The sequence below is a fragment of the Ipomoea triloba genome, chromosome 10 (assembly GCF_003576645.1).
Source record: "Ipomoea triloba cultivar NCNSP0323 chromosome 10, ASM357664v1".
NCBI lineage: Eukaryota > Viridiplantae > Streptophyta > Magnoliopsida > Solanales > Convolvulaceae > Ipomoea > Ipomoea triloba.
The window spans coordinates 22944901-22963805 of NC_044925.1; the positions used below are offsets into that span (position 1 = coordinate 22944901).

Genomic DNA, 18905 nt, shown 5'->3' on the forward strand with positions numbered 1-18905 from the left:
AGTTCCTCTTCGAAGGTCCAATAGACAGAGACACACCCCAAGCAAGCTACATGACTATTACTGTGATAATGTCATTCAAAGCCGAACATCACCACATGCCCTCTCCAAAGTCATATCATATGATAGCCTCACACCAACTCACAAAATGATGGCCATGGCAGTCAGCTCCATTGATGATCCCAGGACTTATAACCAAGCAGTCAAGTATGAATGTTGGAAAGAGGCTATGCAGGCAGAAATTAAAGCTTTACAGGAGAACAATACTTGGGAGCTCACTGACTTACCTCCGGGGAAAACTCCCATAGGTTGCAAGTGGGTGTACAAAACTAAGCTCAAAGCGGATGGATCAATCGAGAGGTGCAAAGCACGGCTCGTTGCTAAAGGTTTCACACAACAGTTTGGGGTGGATTATCTCGAAACATTTTCACCAGTGGCTAGACTGACTACTATTCGAACACTCTTAAGTGTTGCAGCATCTAAGTGTTGGCATATTCATCAATTGGATGTCAACAACGCTTTCTTACATGGTGATTTGAACGAAGAAGTGTATATGAATCTCTCCCCGGGCTTCCAGAGCCAACGACAAAATCAAGTCTGCAGATTATTACGGTCCTTATACGGCCTCAAAACAGGCTAGCAGACAGTGGAACTCAAAATTGAACTCTGCCTTGATTCAGGTTGGCTTTACTCAGTCCAATTCTGATCCATCGTTATTCACTCGTGGGGCTGATGACAAGTTCATCGCACTGTTAGTTTATGTGGACGATATCATAGTGGCCAGTCCAGAATTAAAATAGATTCAAGAGTTGAAGCAGTTCATGGATAGCACTTTTAAAATCAAGGACCTGGGCAACTTGAGCTATTTCCTAGGTATTGAAGCTCAGTATTCTACAAAAGGACTGAACATTTGTCAGCGTAAATATGCCTTAGAGATCCTTAGTGAGACCGGTTTTCTTGAATGCAAACCTGCAAGGACTCCCATGGCTCCAGGTTCCAAACTTGCTCATGGTGAAGGCTTGCCAGTTGATGATCCCAGCAGTTATAGACGATTGGTCGGGCGGTTGCTATACCTCACAGCCACTAGACCCGACATCGCCTACGCCGTTCAACAACTGAGCCAGTTTGTTGATGCTCCCACCGATCACCATCTATCAGCAGCTCATAGGGTTCTCAGATACATCAAATCCTCACCTGGCCAAGGTCTGTTTTATCCATGCAAAACAGACTTACATCTCAAGGTATTCTCAGACTCGGATTGGGCTACATGTTCTGAGTCACGCAAATCCATCACTGGATTTTGCGTCTTCTTGGGCTCGGCATTGATCGCATGGCGTTCCAAAAAGCAAGCCACAGTGTCAAAATCGTCATCCGAAGCGGAATATCGTGTCATGGCCTCAGCAGTCTGTGAAGTTCAGTGGCTAACTTACCTTCTTCACGACTTGCAGATTACGCCTAACAAGCCAGCCACCCTATTCTGTGATAACAAGTCGGCAGTTGCAATAGCTGAGAATCACGTTTTTCATGAACGTACGAAACATATTGAAATTGATTGCCACATTGTACGTGAAAAACTTTCTCAAGGTTTGATCAAGCTTCTTTTGGTGTCATCTTCAAACCAAGTGGCCGACGGATTTACTAAACCCCTACCGACTCCAGCTTTTCAGATTTTCAAGTCTAAGCTGAGCACGCAAGACCTGCATACTCCAGCTTACGGGGGGGTATTAGCATGTATAGAGGGGTAGTCTAGTCCTTTCCATACCATAGGCAGTTGCAACCACCTTTACCGCCATTATCACCCTCCATATATACCTTGTATCTTGATTCTGTTGAATAAGTTTTTCACATTCCATCATTCTGTTTTCTTCCACAACCACCAATGCTATAGACTTACTTTCCCTGAGCTTCTCTTTTGCTCTCACGATAACAAAAGCATAAGGAAGAAAGTTAGGATGTCTTACGTCTTGATGAGTGAAGTGGCAATGGGAGTTTGAAAATCACATGAGCTACTATCAAGTGGTCTAGAAGCAAATGATGAGAACTCAAAGGGTACCAGTTACCTAACGCATAGGAAAGTATATAGAAAAAATCTAAGGAGGTAGGGTGACAATAAGGGTTTGAAATATCATTTGAGTTGCTGCCTAATGTGTACTAAGAAAATACTAGATACCCAACACCGAAAAAAGTGAAAAAAAAAGTATGAAGGCATAAAGAGGGGACCAAGGATGTTACTCGTCCAAGAAGCAAAGTGGTAACAACCAGAAGAATAACATGAGTTGATACCTACCATATTTGTGCCAACCAGGTAGAAGTTATGCAGTGAAGATGAGCTAGAGTCAAAGGTAACATCAAGGGTGAAGGCGGTAAATCCCCTCGCTTGAGGACTTGTTAGCTCGTAGTAGTTCAAGTAGGCTATGGTTGTTTTCCAGATGAAGAAAACCCAAGTGTGAGCAAGTTTGAGGAAAAATTTATAGCGCAAGTAGAAACTATGGAGGATGGGGCATGTAATATTAGGGGTGGGTTTTGGTGTGAGCAGCGTGAGGTGTACTGCCCTAGCATTTATAAGTGACATAAGATAGGTAAACTCGGACCTCGCAATCAGCGCTATGAGCAAGGTTAAAGTAAGTTGTGGGGTAAAGGTTTAACCAAGAGCAAAGGTCTAGCTTGGAATATGGGTTTAGAGAGTGATTATAACTTATGAGGCCGGAGGTAGAGGTTGGGGATAACATCATAATGACCGGAAAGTTCATGTTCAAATGGATGTGTGAGAAGATCGTGATACGAGATTGCGGATTTAATATACACTACTTCATCTAGTTGTCTAAAAAACCTAAAGAAGTAGGAGACTCATGGGGTCCAAGTTAGGATCATAGTAGTTAATTGAGGTTGGAATGTGGGCTAGAAAGTTTGGGTTAATTGATTAGATTAGTGGGTTCAGAAATGATCTAGCTAGAACAAGTTATGGGGTTAATAAGTAAATAATAGAAGTAAGGGGTTCAATGAGCAATTTGGCAGGTGTGGGTGGTAAGGGGTGTCTCTTAAAGGTTCGCTACCCGCTCATTGCCTTTTTTTTTTTCTTTTTTTCTTTTTTCAAATTACCATATTTCATGATGGTATTGGTCTGTTAAAACCATCAAAAAAGAATTTCATTTTAAATTTAGCAAGCTCGAACTTAAATAAATAAATAAATAAAAATAAATAAATAAATATTCACAACTCACATTTTATACGGGCCACTCTATAAAGCCCATCCATATATGGGTTTATATGTTCTGGTGGCCCAAAACTAACACTAACCAAACTGGGCCGCTTTAGTGCTTTACGCGAACAGATTATTATGGGTAAAACAATAGAGAGAGAGAGAGAGAGAGAGAGAGAGAAGAAGAAGAAGCAGAAAAGAATGGGGTTCGTGCTGAGGGTGAGATTCGCGTCTTTCTTCACCGGAGCAGCGGTGGCGTCGGCAATCGGACTTTACGTTCTCCACAATGATTACAAGACTGCCCATCATGCTCTCTCAACGCAGGTCCTATTTCTATCTCTCTCTAATTACTGAGAATTTATCATTTCATTTTCTTCAGAATTAGCCCTATTTTGATACTCGAAAGCGAACAGTGTTGATGTTCTGCGTATTCGTTAATAGGATAAAAAAATTGAATGTGTGGAGATGCTTTATGCATTGCAGGACTGAGGATTCGAGCAAACGTAACTAATAAATTGTTAGGACTAGCTGTTTATTTAAGTTTTATGTTACTATGTCGGTGGAAGTTCAAGCTCCATTTGGATTTTGATTGCAGAAAGATAGTATGTTGGGAGTTCAAGCACTATAGTGTTTTGAACTAGCTCCAACTTTAGGAGGTATGCTATAGCAAAATGATCTAAGGATTAATGTTTCATCTACTTGTCATTCTAGGTCATGACTCATGAATCAAGATTTAGATTTATATGTAGGGATTTCAATCTAACCCGAAATCAATGGGTTCGCTAGAAAATACTGGAAAGTTAGCGGGCAAGGATGGGAAAATTTTTAGCACAATAAAAGATCAGCTTGATTAGCCCGATGGATTGAGCGGGATGGTCCGAAACTGAGTGGGAGGGCATTGTTTGAACTTTTTTACATTTTTAAACTTGAATGTGGAGATTTGGATTTTGAATTATCTGTTGCATAATTATATTTTTGAGTTGGGGATTGAAAATGGAGATATGGATTTGATTAAATGATGTTTTAAGATTATATTTATTAATGTAAATGTGTGTGTTTGTTAAAATTGAAAGTTTAGGATGTTAATTTTCCAATATTTTAGTTAAGATCCTGAAAAGTCCAATTGTCCGAGGTTTTAGGGTTAGATAAAAAAAAATTAGCCCAATAAAGAAGCAGCCTGATTATTCTGATCCAATAAGCCCGATGGCCCGAGTGGGCTAGCTCGCTCAATTGACATCATTATTTATATATTTGGTGTTTGGAGTTCAAAACTAGACATAGTTGTGCATAAACCCTTTAGTCCCTTTTTTACTCTCTTTGTCAATCAATATTGCCAACTTTTTCCTAATTTGTCAGAAGTAGATGGAAATTTCAAAATTTTCAGATAGATACTGACTTAAAATTAGTCTATTTTGTGCTTCACTGCTTCTTATTGAAATTTGAAAATGAAGAAAACAAAAGAATCATTTCCCTCAATCATGAGTTCTCCTGGCTCCTTCATAACTGTGTTATCAGTTACCATTCTACAGCCAATTAAGTGGCCATCAAATGATTGCTGTCATTATTCTTATATTCTAGCACCTGCAGATATGTTAAACCTAGTTCCAACAGCCAAACTTCGTCACTTAAGTAACCTTTTCACTTCCATTTGATGTCTTTAAGTTTACAATAACTTATTTGTTTCCCAATTGGCATCTTAATTTGTAAATATGCTTGTGACCATAATTTGAGTTCATTACCATGCTTATAATTTGAGTCCATTACCCATTAGCTCTTTTGTGGTGAAGATCCATCGAGTAATTGGCACAATTTTTTGCCAATCTCCAAGGTGTGAATGATATGATGAAATTGATCGTTCATGAACAATGCATTTTATTCGTAGTATCTGTCAGTGAAATTCTCAAATTCCCCCTTGTTAAGGAAGCACATGTTATGGTATATCAACCAAAATGAATTAACACTAGTCTTTTGATTACTCAATCCAGTGGACATTAATTGATGGCCAGTGGCATTGCACTTGTTCAGTTTGATTGGTCTAATCTCCTCTATCAATCTATGCAAAAAGCAATAAATAACAGTATATATTCTTATGGTTTTATACAAGTCTCAACCACATATGATCGTTTCTGTTTTTGCTCCTCAGATGAATGGTGTCTACGAATCTCTAAATGGACGTATTTCAGCATTAGAAAAGGTGAAAGCAGTCGAGGCAACAAAACAAGTGGAAGCTGCTGAGTAGACTGCCCCATGCGTTCCATTTCTAAATTTTCTTGATCTTTATTTTCCCGCATGTATGGGATCCAAAGAGTATTCATAAATGAAAGTGTAGTTCATCATCCTTACGGTTGCTGCTCTAGAGGAATTGCAATTGTTCCAAGCTTTGCTCTGGGCTTGTTAATAAATTCACCCATCGTTTGGAAGTACTTACAGTATCTCAATCTTAGGAACATTTGAATCTTACCAACATGATGAAGTATTGAATTTTTCTTTTCAAAAAAAAATGAAGTATTGAATTTTTAGGCATTGCAATGATATTCCCCTGCAGAGTGAAGAGTTTTTAATACTAACATGTGAACTGTCAACATTTAGAATCAATAGATACAACAACGGTTTGTACATTATGAAATGTGAACCCCTCCTATTCTCAGGAAAACAAAACTGATTTCATCTAAACGTCGTCATGAAGAGCATAAACCGTAGATAGTATTGTACTAGCATAGCTAAAAAATGGAGATGCGGGGTATCGATCCCCGTACCTCTCGCATGCTAAGCGAGCGCTCTACCATCTGAGCTACATCCCCTTTCGACTTCATAGGAAAACAAACACATTTCATAAGAGCATATACCGTTGATAGTATACTGCAGCGTAGCAAAAATGGAGATGCGGGGTATCGATCCCCGTACCTCTCGCATGCTAAGCGAGCGCTCTACCATCTGAGCTACATCCCCTTTTGATTTTTCCTGCATTGTTTAGCTATGTAACACTTTTCTAATTTCGAAATTCAACGATAACCTTCCGGTTGACGTTGCAGGTTTGCCTAATTTGTTTGACTTTGATCTTCTCAAAAAAATGTTTACATGTTTTTTATTATTATTAAATTATTAAATATAATAGAATAAGAAGATAAGGCATGCATATTTATTATATATTGACTACGTAACCTATCCTACTACTCCCATTCAGGTATTAGGCTTGGAGGAATTTTACAACATTGCCACTGATGGGTAAATACCCCAAGGACTACTGTAGGAATACAATGTGTATAGTCCGTGTATTATTGTACCCCTAAACGGTTGGGTTGTCCCTTAGAAATTGTTAAAGGGCAAGTGACCTTTGGGGAATATTATATTCCTGAAGGGTCAGGTCCTATTTCTATATAAAGGACTTGACCCTCCACTGTAATGGCATCTTCGAATCCCATATTCGATTCTGGACCCTCTCATCCCTTGCCTCTCGGGATCCTGATTCCATTCATCACTCAACTCTCACTCTCTCTCTCTTGTTCTTGGCTCATCTTCTCCGGGAGGAAACCATAGCTTTCCTCCCCAAGCATACACACTCCATACACTACATCATACACAATACAACACACGTGGTGTAAATCCGTACCCCCGTTTACATTTACACCATCATTATGATAGCGTTAATGTAAACGGGGTCTACGATTACGCTACGGACACGTGTGTTATGGGTGGTGAAGGATGTCGCTCGGTGGGTCTACCGGTCGACAACTGAGCGGTTCGAAGCTATATCGCTCTACGAGTGACGAACAGTAATAAAGAGTAAGCAAGAGAGATAATGATCAAATCGCAAGTGTATTAGTATAGTATTGATGAGTTCTCCCCCTCCCAAGTGAGGGGAGTGATCCCCCTATTTATACTAAGCAGGTCACGTGAGTATTCAACGGATGTCATGCGGATGGTCTGACGTGTCATGTCGGCATTGGCCACGTCGTACAGTCGTTCTACAGGATCTCCGTGACGCTTAGCTATGCTTGAGGTGGCAGGTTAATTACTCACAAAATGCCATCACTTGTAGCCTCGAGCCTTGCAAACAACTAGAATCTTCGGGGAGCTCAAGTGATTCCCGTAGGTTGGAATCTCCTAGCTCCCTAGTAGGTTGCCCGTAGGGTGGCAATAAGTCGCCCGTAGGGCGGCAGTAAGTCAACCGTAGGGTGGCAGTAGGTTGCCCGTAGGGCGGTAATAGGCCGACCAAGTGGTTGTTGACGAAGCGTAGAGTGATCGATGCGGATCGGCCAAGTGGTTGTTGGCGCGTAGAGTGGTCGATGCGGACCGACCGAGTGGTTGTCAAGTAGGGTGGCAAAGTGCATGGTCCGCCTAGTCCAATTGCGTATTTACCCATCACGAGTCTCCCACTTCTTGAATCCGCGAGAATTGTCGGGTTCGAGAAGTGAAAATGTTTTCTCGCCATTTTCTTCGGTCGGCTACATCATGGACAATCTTTTCTCATGTCGGTCTACGGTTTCCTTCTCCATGCAACATGCCATCATCTTTGGGTTTCCATATGCTAGAGCAATCCCATATTTCCTCAAGTCCATTACTTCACCCAAGGCCCATCATTTTTCAAGGCCCATTCTTTTCCCTATAAATACCCCTTCTCCCTTCTCATTTTTCCTTCTCATTTTTTTTTTCGCCCAAATTGGGCAGAACATGGCCAAAAGGCCAACTGGCCAAGGTGGCCAGTCGACCGTACTACCCAATCGGTCGACTGGGCAATCGGTCGACACCGTCGACCGGCCAATTGGTCGGTCGACAATTTTGACCCCTTTTTTTTTTTTTTTTTTTTTTTAGCTTGGTTCCCAAAGATAAAATACATACTACTTGTTGATGTTGATGGTGCACTGTTGTTGTTGATTTGTTCGCATCCTTACTTGTGTAGCATGTCGCAAGATGATAGCCAAAACTTTTTTGCCCATGATTATGATGATTTGAATGAGGATGAATTTTGTGTGTCCGAGGGTGGGTCACCGAACCATTCTGACGATGCTCAACAAGTGAGGGCTCGTCCTGTCGCTCCCATACAATCTGTCCCTTCACAAATTCTATTGAAGAAAAGAGAAATCCAAACGAACGACTCCACTTTGAGCAAGGTGAAAGAAACCCCGATGAGCAAAAGTATCACGCCAAGTGGTGATTATGTCGAGTTGGACCCCAAAGGAGCTTTTGGCACTCCGGTTGAAATATCTCCCAAAGAGGAGGAACAACTTGCAGATTTAATTGGAGAAGGGATCCGTTACGAGGTTGACCGACGCCTAACTAACATCGTTTCTTGTCATTACAAGAAATGGATAGGTGTCCATCTGGATTCGCTGAAAGCTGGTATGCGCATCCCCCTTGATCCTTTCCTTGTTGATTTTATGAATTATTACGGCATAGTTCCAAGCCAACTGGCGCCAAATGGTCATCGTATACTTGCGTGCTTCCCTCAAATTTGTGCACGTCATCAAGTTACTTGCACGGTCGACCTATTCAACTTCCTTCATCTTGTGAAGACTATGGGGAAGAATTGCCACCCTAGCTTCGTGATCATCCAATGTCGCGGGTTGTTTGGAAAAGTTTCTGGTCTTCCTGATAACAACCGTAAGTGGAGGGGGAAGTTTCTTCGAGTGTTTTTGAAAGACGGGGTGCCTTTCAAAAATGAGTGGTCTCGTCGAATGCACAAGTGCGTGCCACCACCTGAGACTCTAGAGATCAAGGATGCAGTCGAGAAGATTTCATCAGAGTGCTATTCTTGGGATAATTATCACTCTCCAGAGGCATTGGCTGCAGCTCATCTACCCCCTCCGGTGTATGGGATTCAACGTCAAGTTGTCCCAGATGGTGAGTTGGACGCGTGACATTATGCAATCTGCTTTGCTATTGCCTTTGATTTCTCAGTTGTTTCGCTACTTATTTTGCAGGTCATCTAGCAATGGACCTTGATCCTGACCTTGAGGAATTTGTAGGTGCTGGGGGGGAAGTCGTCATTCAGTATTGATCGGTCCAAATCATCGAAGATCACTCTGAAAAGGAAGTCTGCACCATCTGATCACCACGAGACCGACCAGTTACCCATTGGACCCCCTCCGTCTGGTTCTTCTATCGCTCCAGTTCCCTCTAAGTCATTGGGCAAGCGTCCTCTAGGTGAGGTTAAGGTTGAAACTGAGGTTCCTGGTAATACACTCGCAACCGATCATGAGAGGGCTCGACTCGCAGAAGAGGACCCCCACACGTACGTGCACTTGTTCGTGGGACGGCTGATCTACCAAAAATGTTCAACCTACTGTCCGAGCTAGGTCCCCCACCTGCGAGTGTCGTTAGTGATACCAATGAAGAGGTCGCCACAAAGATGGCCCAACACTTATCCTACATACGTACTTCTCCTCTGATTGTCAATCGTTCTGCCTCTCTACATCCCCTTTTTTTTATTTGTGCGTGATCGTGTGGCAGGTTGCAAACACAAGCACCGAGCTATTCATGCGGTGTCAACTATATGCCATGAAGCGGGAAGAAGAGTCACACGCATTTAAAGCCACGATGAGGGATTTGGAAAACCAACTTGAGTCTTATCGCGTGCGGGTGGCCCAGTTGGAGGAATCTTTAAAGCAATATCCGAACTCTGATCAGTTTCGCAGGGACGCCATTGCTCATTTCGCCTCTCATCCGACCGAACTACCTGGTCTGCTCTCTACTTTGTGCCCATCTGAGGAAGCTGCTCTACCTCTGTTCCACATGTTTCGGGATGATCCGGTGATATCAAAGATGCTCCGTAGGGTGGCTGGCTGGGGATACCACAAGGGAAAAAGGGAGATGCAACAAAACTTGTATCGCACATTGGAAGTTGCCCTTCCGGACGACTGGGAAGAGGTCCGTGCTGTGCTACCCGACGATCTGACACCTCCTGGTCCAGAACCATTCAGCAAGCCTCCAACAAGTCCGATTGATCCTTCTGCAACCTCCTCATGCAATCAAGATCCTTGACCGCTTTGCTCTCCTTTAATTGTTCTTTAGGTTTTCCTTCATGTGCTCGAGAGGCTGACCCCGTTCTTGTGTCAGTCAGACTATCGTACTCTTTCCAGTATTACCTCTTTTTATGACTTGATGTTTTTGTGCATCACTTTGACCCACGAAGCAATATTCACTCCGCACATAATGGAAAACCCACTCTACACCGGGTAAAACCGTAGGGGAGTCTAACGAACATGCCGAAGAGTTTTTTTTTTTTTTTTTTGTGTCAAGACGATGCATAGACACACTCAACCAGGTAACTTCGTGCAGGTCGACCAAAACCCCAAACGAAGATTCGTGCAAGTTGAACACAACCCCAAACGAAAATTCGTGCAGGTCGAACAAAACCCCAAACGAAGATTCGTGCAGGTCGAACAAAACCCCAAACGAAGACTCGTGCAGGTCGAACGAAACCCCAAACGAAGATTCGTGCAGGTCGAACACAACCCCAAACGAAGACTCGTGCAGGTCGAGCGCAACCCCAAACGAAGACTCGTGCAGGTCAAACGCAACCCCAAACGAAGACTCGTGCAGGTCGAACGCAACCCCAAACGAACATGCCGGAGAGTTTTTTTTTTTTTTTTTTAACATCAAGCAATGTTACTCTTCAATGAAAATTTCAAAAACACTTCAACTTAATTATTCTAGATGCAAGTTACATTCCAACAACCAACCTACATGTGAAATTTAATAAGGTACTCAGAGTTCCACACTCGGTCAACTAATCGACCGCAAAGAGTTTCTAACTTATAAGTACCTGGCTGAACCATTACAGAAATCTTGTAGGGCCCTTCCCATTTCTTGGCAAATTTTCCGCGATCGGTCGGTCTACTAGCTTCCCTCCGTCGTAGGACCAGATCTCCTACTTGGAAATACCGTGGGTTCACTCGACCGTCATGGGCTACTTTGGCATTCTTCTGATATTCTATTAACCTCCGAGCTGCCATGTCCCTTTTTTCATCTATGAAATTGAGTTCCGTACCTTGCATCTCATCATTCTCTTCCGGATCGTAATTTTTCTCCCGAGTGGTGGGGAACCATGCTTCAATTGGGACTCTTGCCTCGAATCCATACGTCAGGGAGAAAGGTGTCTCATTCGTTGCCCGACGCGGGGTGGTCCGGTACGTCCAAAGAACATACGAAAGCTCATCAACCCAGCCTCGACCTGCAGTTTGCAATTTCTTTTTCAATCCATCCAAGATCGTCCGGTTGGTGTTCTCCACTTGACCATTTGCTTGCGGGTAAGCTACGGCCACCCGGGTATGCCTTATGCCCAAATGAGCATGAAGTTCTTAAATGGCCGGCTGTCAAATTGTGTCCCGTTGTCTGTGATCAATTGAACAGGTACCCCGAAACGAGTAATCACATTTTTCCAAAGGAACTTTTGACACTAGTGAGAAGTGATAGTTGCCAACGCCTTTGCTTCCACCCACTTGGTGAAGTAGTCGGTCGCCACGATCACATACTTTTTGCGTCCAGCTGCCATTGGGAATGCTCCGATCAGGTCCACTCCCCACCTCGCAAATGGTATTACTTCGCTGACGGGTTGATAGTAGGTGGCTGGTCGACCGGATAACTTGTGAAATTCTTGGCAAGTGGCGCATCGTCGAACATACTGCTCGCAATCCAAGTTGATCGAAGGCCAGTAGTAACCCATCAGAATTATCTTTTGCGCGATTGTTCTCGGTCCTTGATGGGCAGAACAGATCCCCTCATGAACTTCTTCCATCACAATTTTCGCCTCGTCGCTGGTTAAGCACCGAAGAAGCGGTCCACCAAATGATCTTTTGTAGAGTCTATCATCGACCAATTGGAAGCGCGGTGCCCTCAACTTAACTTTCTTTGCCCGGGAGGAGTCGTCAGGTAGAGTGCCGTTGGCGATGTAATTCTTCAAGTCGTACATCCAGTCTGGCTCGCCTATCTCGACCGGTCGGACCTCTATGACGTCAATGCTTGGCGCTCCGATTTCTTCAATGCGTGCGATCTTAGACACGTATTCAGGAGCTTCTTGAGTCAACTTGGAGAGCATGTCAGCGTCCGTGTTCTCCATCCTTGGTATTTGGATCAGCTTGTATTTTTTGAATTGTTGTAATAGTTCGAGCGCAATATCCTTGTACTGTATCATCCGGTCTTCCTTTGCATCGATCGTGCTGGATAGCTGTCCGATTATCAACCGGGAGTCTGATCGTGCCCTTAACCATTCGGCCTTCATCTGCTTAGCCAGTCGTAACCCGCCGATGAGCGCCTCGTATTCTGCTTCGTTGTTGGTAGGTTGGAATTCGAAAATCAAGGCTTGATAAATCTTGAAGCCCTCAGGGGAGGTGAGCACAATTCCACCCCCACATCCCTTCTTGCTTGACGACCCATCAGTAGAAACTTCCCACCACNAAATTTCAAAAACACTTCAACTTAATTATTCTAGATGCAAGTTACATTCCAACAACCAACCTACATGTGAAATTTAATAAGGTACTCAGAGTTCCACACTCGGTCAACTAATCGACCGCAAAGAGTTTCTAACTTATAAGTACCTGGCTGAACCATTACAGAAATCTTGTAGGGCCCTTCCCATTTCTTGGCAAATTTTCCGCGATCGGTCGGTCTACTAGCTTCCCTCCGTCGTAGGACCAGATCTCCTACTTGGAAATACCGTGGGTTCACTCGACCGTCATGGGCTACTTTGGCATTCTTCTGATATTCTATTAACCTCCGAGCTGCCATGTCCCTTTTTTCATCTATGAAATTGAGTTCCGTACCTTGCATCTCATCATTCTCTTCCGGATCGTAATTTTTCTCCCGAGTGGTGGGGAACCATGCTTCAATTGGGACTCTTGCCTCGAATCCATACGTCAGGGAGAAAGGTGTCTCATTCGTTGCCCGACGCGGGGTGGTCCGGTACGTCCAAAGAACATACGAAAGCTCATCAACCCAGCCTCGACCTGCAGTTTGCAATTTCTTTTTCAATCCATCCAAGATCGTCCGGTTGGTGTTCTCCACTTGACCATTTGCTTGCGGGTAAGCTACGGCCACCCGGGTATGCCTTATGCCCAAATGAGCATGAAGTTCTTAAATGGCCGGCTGTCAAATTGTGTCCCGTTGTCTGTGATCAATTGAACAGGTACCCCGAAACGAGTAATCACATTTTTCCAAAGGAACTTTTGACACTAGTGAGAAGTGATAGTTGCCAACGCCTTTGCTTCCACCCACTTGGTGAAGTAGTCGGTCGCCACGATCACATACTTTTTGCGTCCAGCTGCCATTGGGAATGCTCCGATCAGGTCCACTCCCCACCTCGCAAATGGTATTACTTCGCTGACGGGTTGATAGTAGGTGGCTGGTCGACCGGATAACTTGTGAAATTCTTGGCAAGTGGCGCATCGTCGAACATACTGCTCGCAATCCAAGTTGATCGAAGGCCAGTAGTAACCCATCAGAATTATCTTTTGCGCGATTGTTCTCGGTCCTTGATGGGCAGAACAGATCCCCTCATGAACTTCTTCCATCACAATTTTCGCCTCGTCGCTGGTTAAGCACCGAAGAAGCGGTCCACCAAATGATCTTTTGTAGAGTCTATCATCGACCAATTGGAAGCGCGGTGCCCTCAACTTAACTTTCTTTGCCCGGGAGGAGTCGTCAGGTAGAGTGCCGTTGGCGATGTAATTCTTCAAGTCGTACATCCAGTCTGGCTCGCCTATCTCGACCGGTCGGACCTCTATGACGTCAATGCTTGGCGCTCCGATTTCTTCAATGCGTGCGATCTTAGACACGTATTCAGGAGCTTCTTGAGTCAACTTGGAGAGCATGTCAGCGTCCGTGTTCTCCATCCTTGGTATTTGGATCAGCTTGTATTTTTTGAATTGTTGTAATAGTTCGAGCGCAATATCCTTGTACTGTATCATCCGGTCTTCCTTTGCATCGATCGTGCTGGATAGCTGTCCGATTATCAACCGGGAGTCTGATCGTGCCCTTAACCATTCGGCCTTCATCTGCTTAGCCAGTCGTAACCCGCCGATGAGCGCCTCGTATTCTGCTTCGTTGTTGGTAGGTTGGAATTCGAAAATCAAGGCTTGATAAATCTTGAAGCCCTCAGGGGAGGTGAGCACAATTCCACCCCCACATCCCTTCTTGCTTGACGACCCATCAGTAGAAACTCCCCCACATCCCTTCTTGCTTGACGACCCATCAGTAGAAACTTCCCACCACGCCTTCTTGCTTGACGACCCATCAGTAGAAACTTCCCACCACGATTCTTCCAGTGCAGTCGGTCGGTCGGGTTCTGGGTCGCGTGCGGTGCACTCGACAATGAAATCAAACAATGCTTGACCCTTGATGGCAGGACGGGGCTTATACTCAATCGCGAACTAGGTGAGCATCATGGCCCATTTGATTAGTCGCCCTGACGATGTTGGATTTCTGAGGATCGTTCCTAACGGTTGATCGGTTAGCACTACTATCGGGTGAGCCTGGAAGTAGGCTGCAAGTCTTCTGGCTGTTACCCAGAGCGCCAACGATGTCTTCTCAAATTTTGTGTACCTCAGCTCCGGTCTTTGAAGAGCTTTGCTCACGTAGTAGATCGGCTTCTAGATTCCCTTGTTTTCTTCACGGACGAGTACGGAGCTGACCGCTCGGTCGGACACAGCCAAATAAACGAACAAGACCTCATCTTTCTCTGGCTTCGAGAGGACTGGTGCGGAGCTCAAGTACACCTTCAAATCTTCAAAAGCCGATTGACACGCCGGCGTCCACTCAAAGCCATTCGATTTTTTCAAAATCTGAAAGAACGGTAGAGACTTTTTGGCTGACTTGGATAGGAAACGGCTAAGTGCTGCTAGTCGACCGGTCAGTCGCTGAACATCCTTGACTGATCGGGGCGGTTGCATCTCCATTATCGCTCTGACCTTCTCGGGGTTTGGCTCGATCCCCCGTCCCGTCATCATGAACCCCAAGAATTTTCCCGTCTGAACAGCAAAAGTACACTTACTTGGGTTCAGACGCAGGTTGAAAGTTTCCATCACCTTGAATGCCCGGGCAAGATCGGTAGGATGAGTTTCCTTCAGTCGACTCTTGATGAGCATGTCATCCACATATGCTTCCATAGTCGATCCGAGCAATCCTTTAAACAGCTTGTTCACCATCCTTTGGTATGTAGCTCCGGAGTTCCGCAGACCAAATGCCATTACCACGTAGCAAAACACTCCGTCCGGAGTGATGAAAGCAGTCTTCTCTTCATCTTCCTTGCTCATGAAGATTTGATGGTATCCTTTGAATGCGTCCTTTGAAACACAGATTTGACTTAAACCAAACTTAGCAGCTCACACCCGGCTGTTTCATCAACCATCTGGTCGGGATTTGGTAAGGGATATGGATCCTTCGGACAAGCTTTGTTCAAATCGGTGTAGTCAACGCACATTCTCCATGTTGGCGGTTTAGGCGCAAGGACTACGTTGGCTAACCATTCCGGGTAGAGGACCTCTCGGACGTACCCTACCGCCAAGAGGGTGGTGGTCTCCTTTTTCACGAATTCCCTTATTTCACTCGACAGGTGCCTTTTCTTTTGCTTGACCGGTTTCGAACCTGGCTGGATTGATAAGCGGTGGCAAATGACAGATCGATCAACCCCGGGCATGTCTTCCGGTCCCCAAGCAAAAACATTTTTGTATCTCTGCAACACTCCAACGATGTCTTCACGTAGGTCGACAGGGAGTCCTCGACCGATCTTGACTACTCTCACGGGTTGGTCGGAGTCAAGTATGATTTCTTCCAATTCTGAGGCAGGTTGTGGTTTTTCCTTCAGCTCTCCATGGTCGACCTGCTGGGATATGGTGTGAATCCTGTTTTCCTCCCAGTCCGACTGCTTGACCGCTCGCACGTAGCATTGCCGAGCAGCATGTTGGTCTCCTCGGGCCACTCCAATCCCATTAGGTGTATGGAACTTCATGCACAAGTGGCTCATGGATATAACAGCAGCTGCGCGAGTGATGCCTGGTCGTCCAAGTATGGCGTTGTGAACACACTTCAATTTCACTACCACAAAGTCCATGGTAGTCTTCAATACGTTCGGTTGGCTGCCCAACTCCACGTCCAAGCGGATGACTCCCTCTGCTTCTATGGAGTCGCCCGTGAAACCAGACAGCGGGGTCCGAATGGGGGTTAACCGATTGGTGGACAAACCCAATTGTGTAAAGACATCAAAGTATAAAATGTTCACCGAGCTCCCTGTGTCAACCAGCACCCGCTGGACATCCGTTCCGCTGACATCTAGTGTGATGACGAGCGGGTCATTTTGGGCTTCCCCATGGAGTGGTAGATCATCGTCAGTGAAAGATATTGGCTCTGTACGCTTCTTCTTCTCTCGGGGTTCCGAGTGGATCGTCCCAACGTATAAGTTCCTCACCCACTGCTTCCTTTGGCGCGAAGAATCACCTCCTTCAAGGCCCCCGTAGATGACGTGGATCACTGGTTTCTTTCCGACCGCCTTCTCGTCAGCTGACCCGGGTGGGACGAATGCCTTGTTGTTCTTTTCGGGATTCCTTTTCCACACATTCCTCTCCGTTTTTCCTTTGTTTCTATCCCGCTTCATCACAAATTGCCCCAACTCTCCATTCTGAATGAGTTGTTCAATGAGCATGCGCAAGGCCATGCACTCCGAAGTATTGTGTCCCTTGATTCTGTGGAAAGCACAATACTTGCTCTTGTCCTCCCCCTCAGGTACCGGCTCCGGCGGGTGGATCAGGTTGCATTGCTCGGCAAACTGCAAAACTTCCACCAGGGGTCTGTTCAACAGAGTGAAACGTGGTACGTCATCTGGTCGATTGTGTTGTTTGACGTGTTTGAACGGTGGTTTATTTTTCCGTTGATCATGGCCTTTGTCCCGATTGGCCGGCTGCTCATCACGTCTCTTTGCCATGTTGGCTTCGGTGGCGTCTGCATGATGTTTAGCTCTGGTGATGGCCTCCTCATAGGTTCGGGGGGGATTAACTATGAGGCCGTAGTAGAGCGCCCCAGAACACAGTGATGCAAGGAAGGCTTGGATTGCCACCTGGTCCTCCATTGGTTCAACCTCATCAACCTCACGTTCCCATCTGTCCTCCATTGGTTCAACCTCATCAACCTCACGTTCCCATCTGAATAAGAAAGTATCAACCTCATCAACCTCACGTTCCCATCTGAATAAGAAAGTAAACAACGGTTCTCCCACAGCTTGATTTACCTTGTTCAGGCAAGTGTAAGATTTCTTTCTCGATTTACTTGCAGCGAAGCGCTTTACGAACTTATCGGCCAGCTGGTCGAAATTTCTTATCGACCCCCGCTCTAAATCCTTGAACCATTCGGCCGCCTTACCGACTAAGGTGGCGAAGAAAGCTCTGCAAATGACCGCATCGCTTATTCCCAACATCAGCATGTTGCCGTAATACATGTCGATATGCTCTTGCGGGTCGTACCGCCCGGAATAAGTGTGGGCCAACGGGATCTGGAGGTCCTGCGGGTAGTGGGCATTCATGATGTCGTCCGTAAAGGGGGTGGCAATTAGCGGGCATGATGGTTCTTTTCTCGCGCCGACTTTCTCACGAAGTTCTTGTTGCAAACGATCTATTCTTTCCTGCATCCTGGCCATTTGGCGGCGGGGACTATCTTCTTCATCGGGTCGCCTCTCTTCCTAGCCGGTTGATCGTCTACTCGACTGGTCCGCCGATCACGTACTCGACCGACCGGTCGTGCCCTTCTATCAGCTGGACGGGCGCCCCCATATTGTGCACTTCCAGTGCTGCTTTCCTCCACAGTCCTTCGGGACCTTTGTCTCGCGTGTTCATTGTCATTCTGAGGCCCCAACCGAGATCTAACACTATTCCGGTTGCGATCAAAAGCGCTCCTACGTTGGATGGGATCATACCGACATCCCTCTCGATCGGACCTCCGTGTGCGATCTGTAGATTGGACTTCCTCCAAGTTACGATCTTGAGGTTGGGGGTGCGACTGTTGCCTCTGGGAAGGTTGGGGCACCTGTTGTTCCACGGCGGGGATTTGAGGAATTGCCATCATTTGGGGAGTGGGTGATACGACATAGTATCCAGGAGTTCCCGGCCACGTTTGGTACATCGGAGTCAATCCTTGTTGTGGAGTTCCTTGCAACGGGTTTCCCCCAAGTGCCCCTAGTGTTGGAGTCAGCATTTGGCCCGCTGGGGGCAGCATGGCATATGTTACTGGAATTTGAAAACTCGTTTGCCTAGCATGTCCGCCTACATTCGGGTTGACCGGTTGGGTAGGTCGTGCATCTTGCCTTTGGTTGGATGTCAGCTCGTTCATTAGGCTCCTGGATCGATCCAACTGGCGACGTAGATCAGCTCGTTCTACAGGATCTCCGTGACGCTTAGCTATGCTCGAGGTGGCTGGTTAATTACTCACAAAATGCCATCACTTGTCGCCTCGAGCCTTGCAAACAATTAGAATCTTCGGGGAGCTCAAGTGATTCCCGTAGGTTGGAATCTCCTAGCTCCCTAGTAGGTTGCCCGTAGGGTGGCAATAAGTCGCCCATAGGGCGGCAGTAAGTCAACCGTAGGGTGGCAGTAGGTCGCCCGTAGGGCGGTAATAGGCCGACCAAGTGGTTGCTGACGAAGCGTAGATTGCAACCACTACGCTCGTCAGCAACCACTGTCGCATTACCGCCTACGGGCGACCTACTGCCACCCTACGGTTGACTTAC

At 45.7% G+C, this 18905-nt stretch overlaps 2 protein-coding genes and 2 non-coding genes across 4 annotated transcripts; 1 reads left to right on the forward strand and 3 right to left on the reverse strand.

Annotated features, from left to right (window-relative positions):
* Nucleotides 1–818: 818 nt before the first annotated feature.
* LOC116033327 (uncharacterized mitochondrial protein AtMg00810-like) lies at nucleotides 819–5435 on the forward strand. Its single transcript, XM_031276080.1, has 3 exons — nucleotides 819–1581; nucleotides 5079–5131; nucleotides 5340–5435. Exons 1-3 carry the CDS (start codon nucleotides 819–821, stop codon nucleotides 5433–5435), a joined length of 912 nt encoding a protein of 303 aa, XP_031131940.1.
* A 489-nt stretch (nucleotides 5436–5924) lies between these two features.
* TRNAA-AGC lies at nucleotides 5925–5997 on the reverse strand. The gene has a single exon. It is a non-coding gene; the product is annotated as a tRNA-Ala (tRNA).
* A 75-nt stretch (nucleotides 5998–6072) lies between these two features.
* TRNAA-AGC lies at nucleotides 6073–6145 on the reverse strand. The gene has a single exon. It is a non-coding gene; the product is annotated as a tRNA-Ala (tRNA).
* A 7223-nt stretch (nucleotides 6146–13368) lies between these two features.
* On the reverse strand, nucleotides 13369–15381 carry LOC116033328. The gene is made up of 3 exons (XM_031276081.1): nucleotides 15220–15381; nucleotides 14827–14976; nucleotides 13369–14565 (listed from the first exon to the last, which is right to left on the reverse strand). Exons 1-3 carry the CDS (start codon nucleotides 15379–15381, stop codon nucleotides 13369–13371), a joined length of 1509 nt encoding a protein of 502 aa, XP_031131941.1.
* Between the last annotated feature and the right edge of the window lie 3524 nt (nucleotides 15382–18905).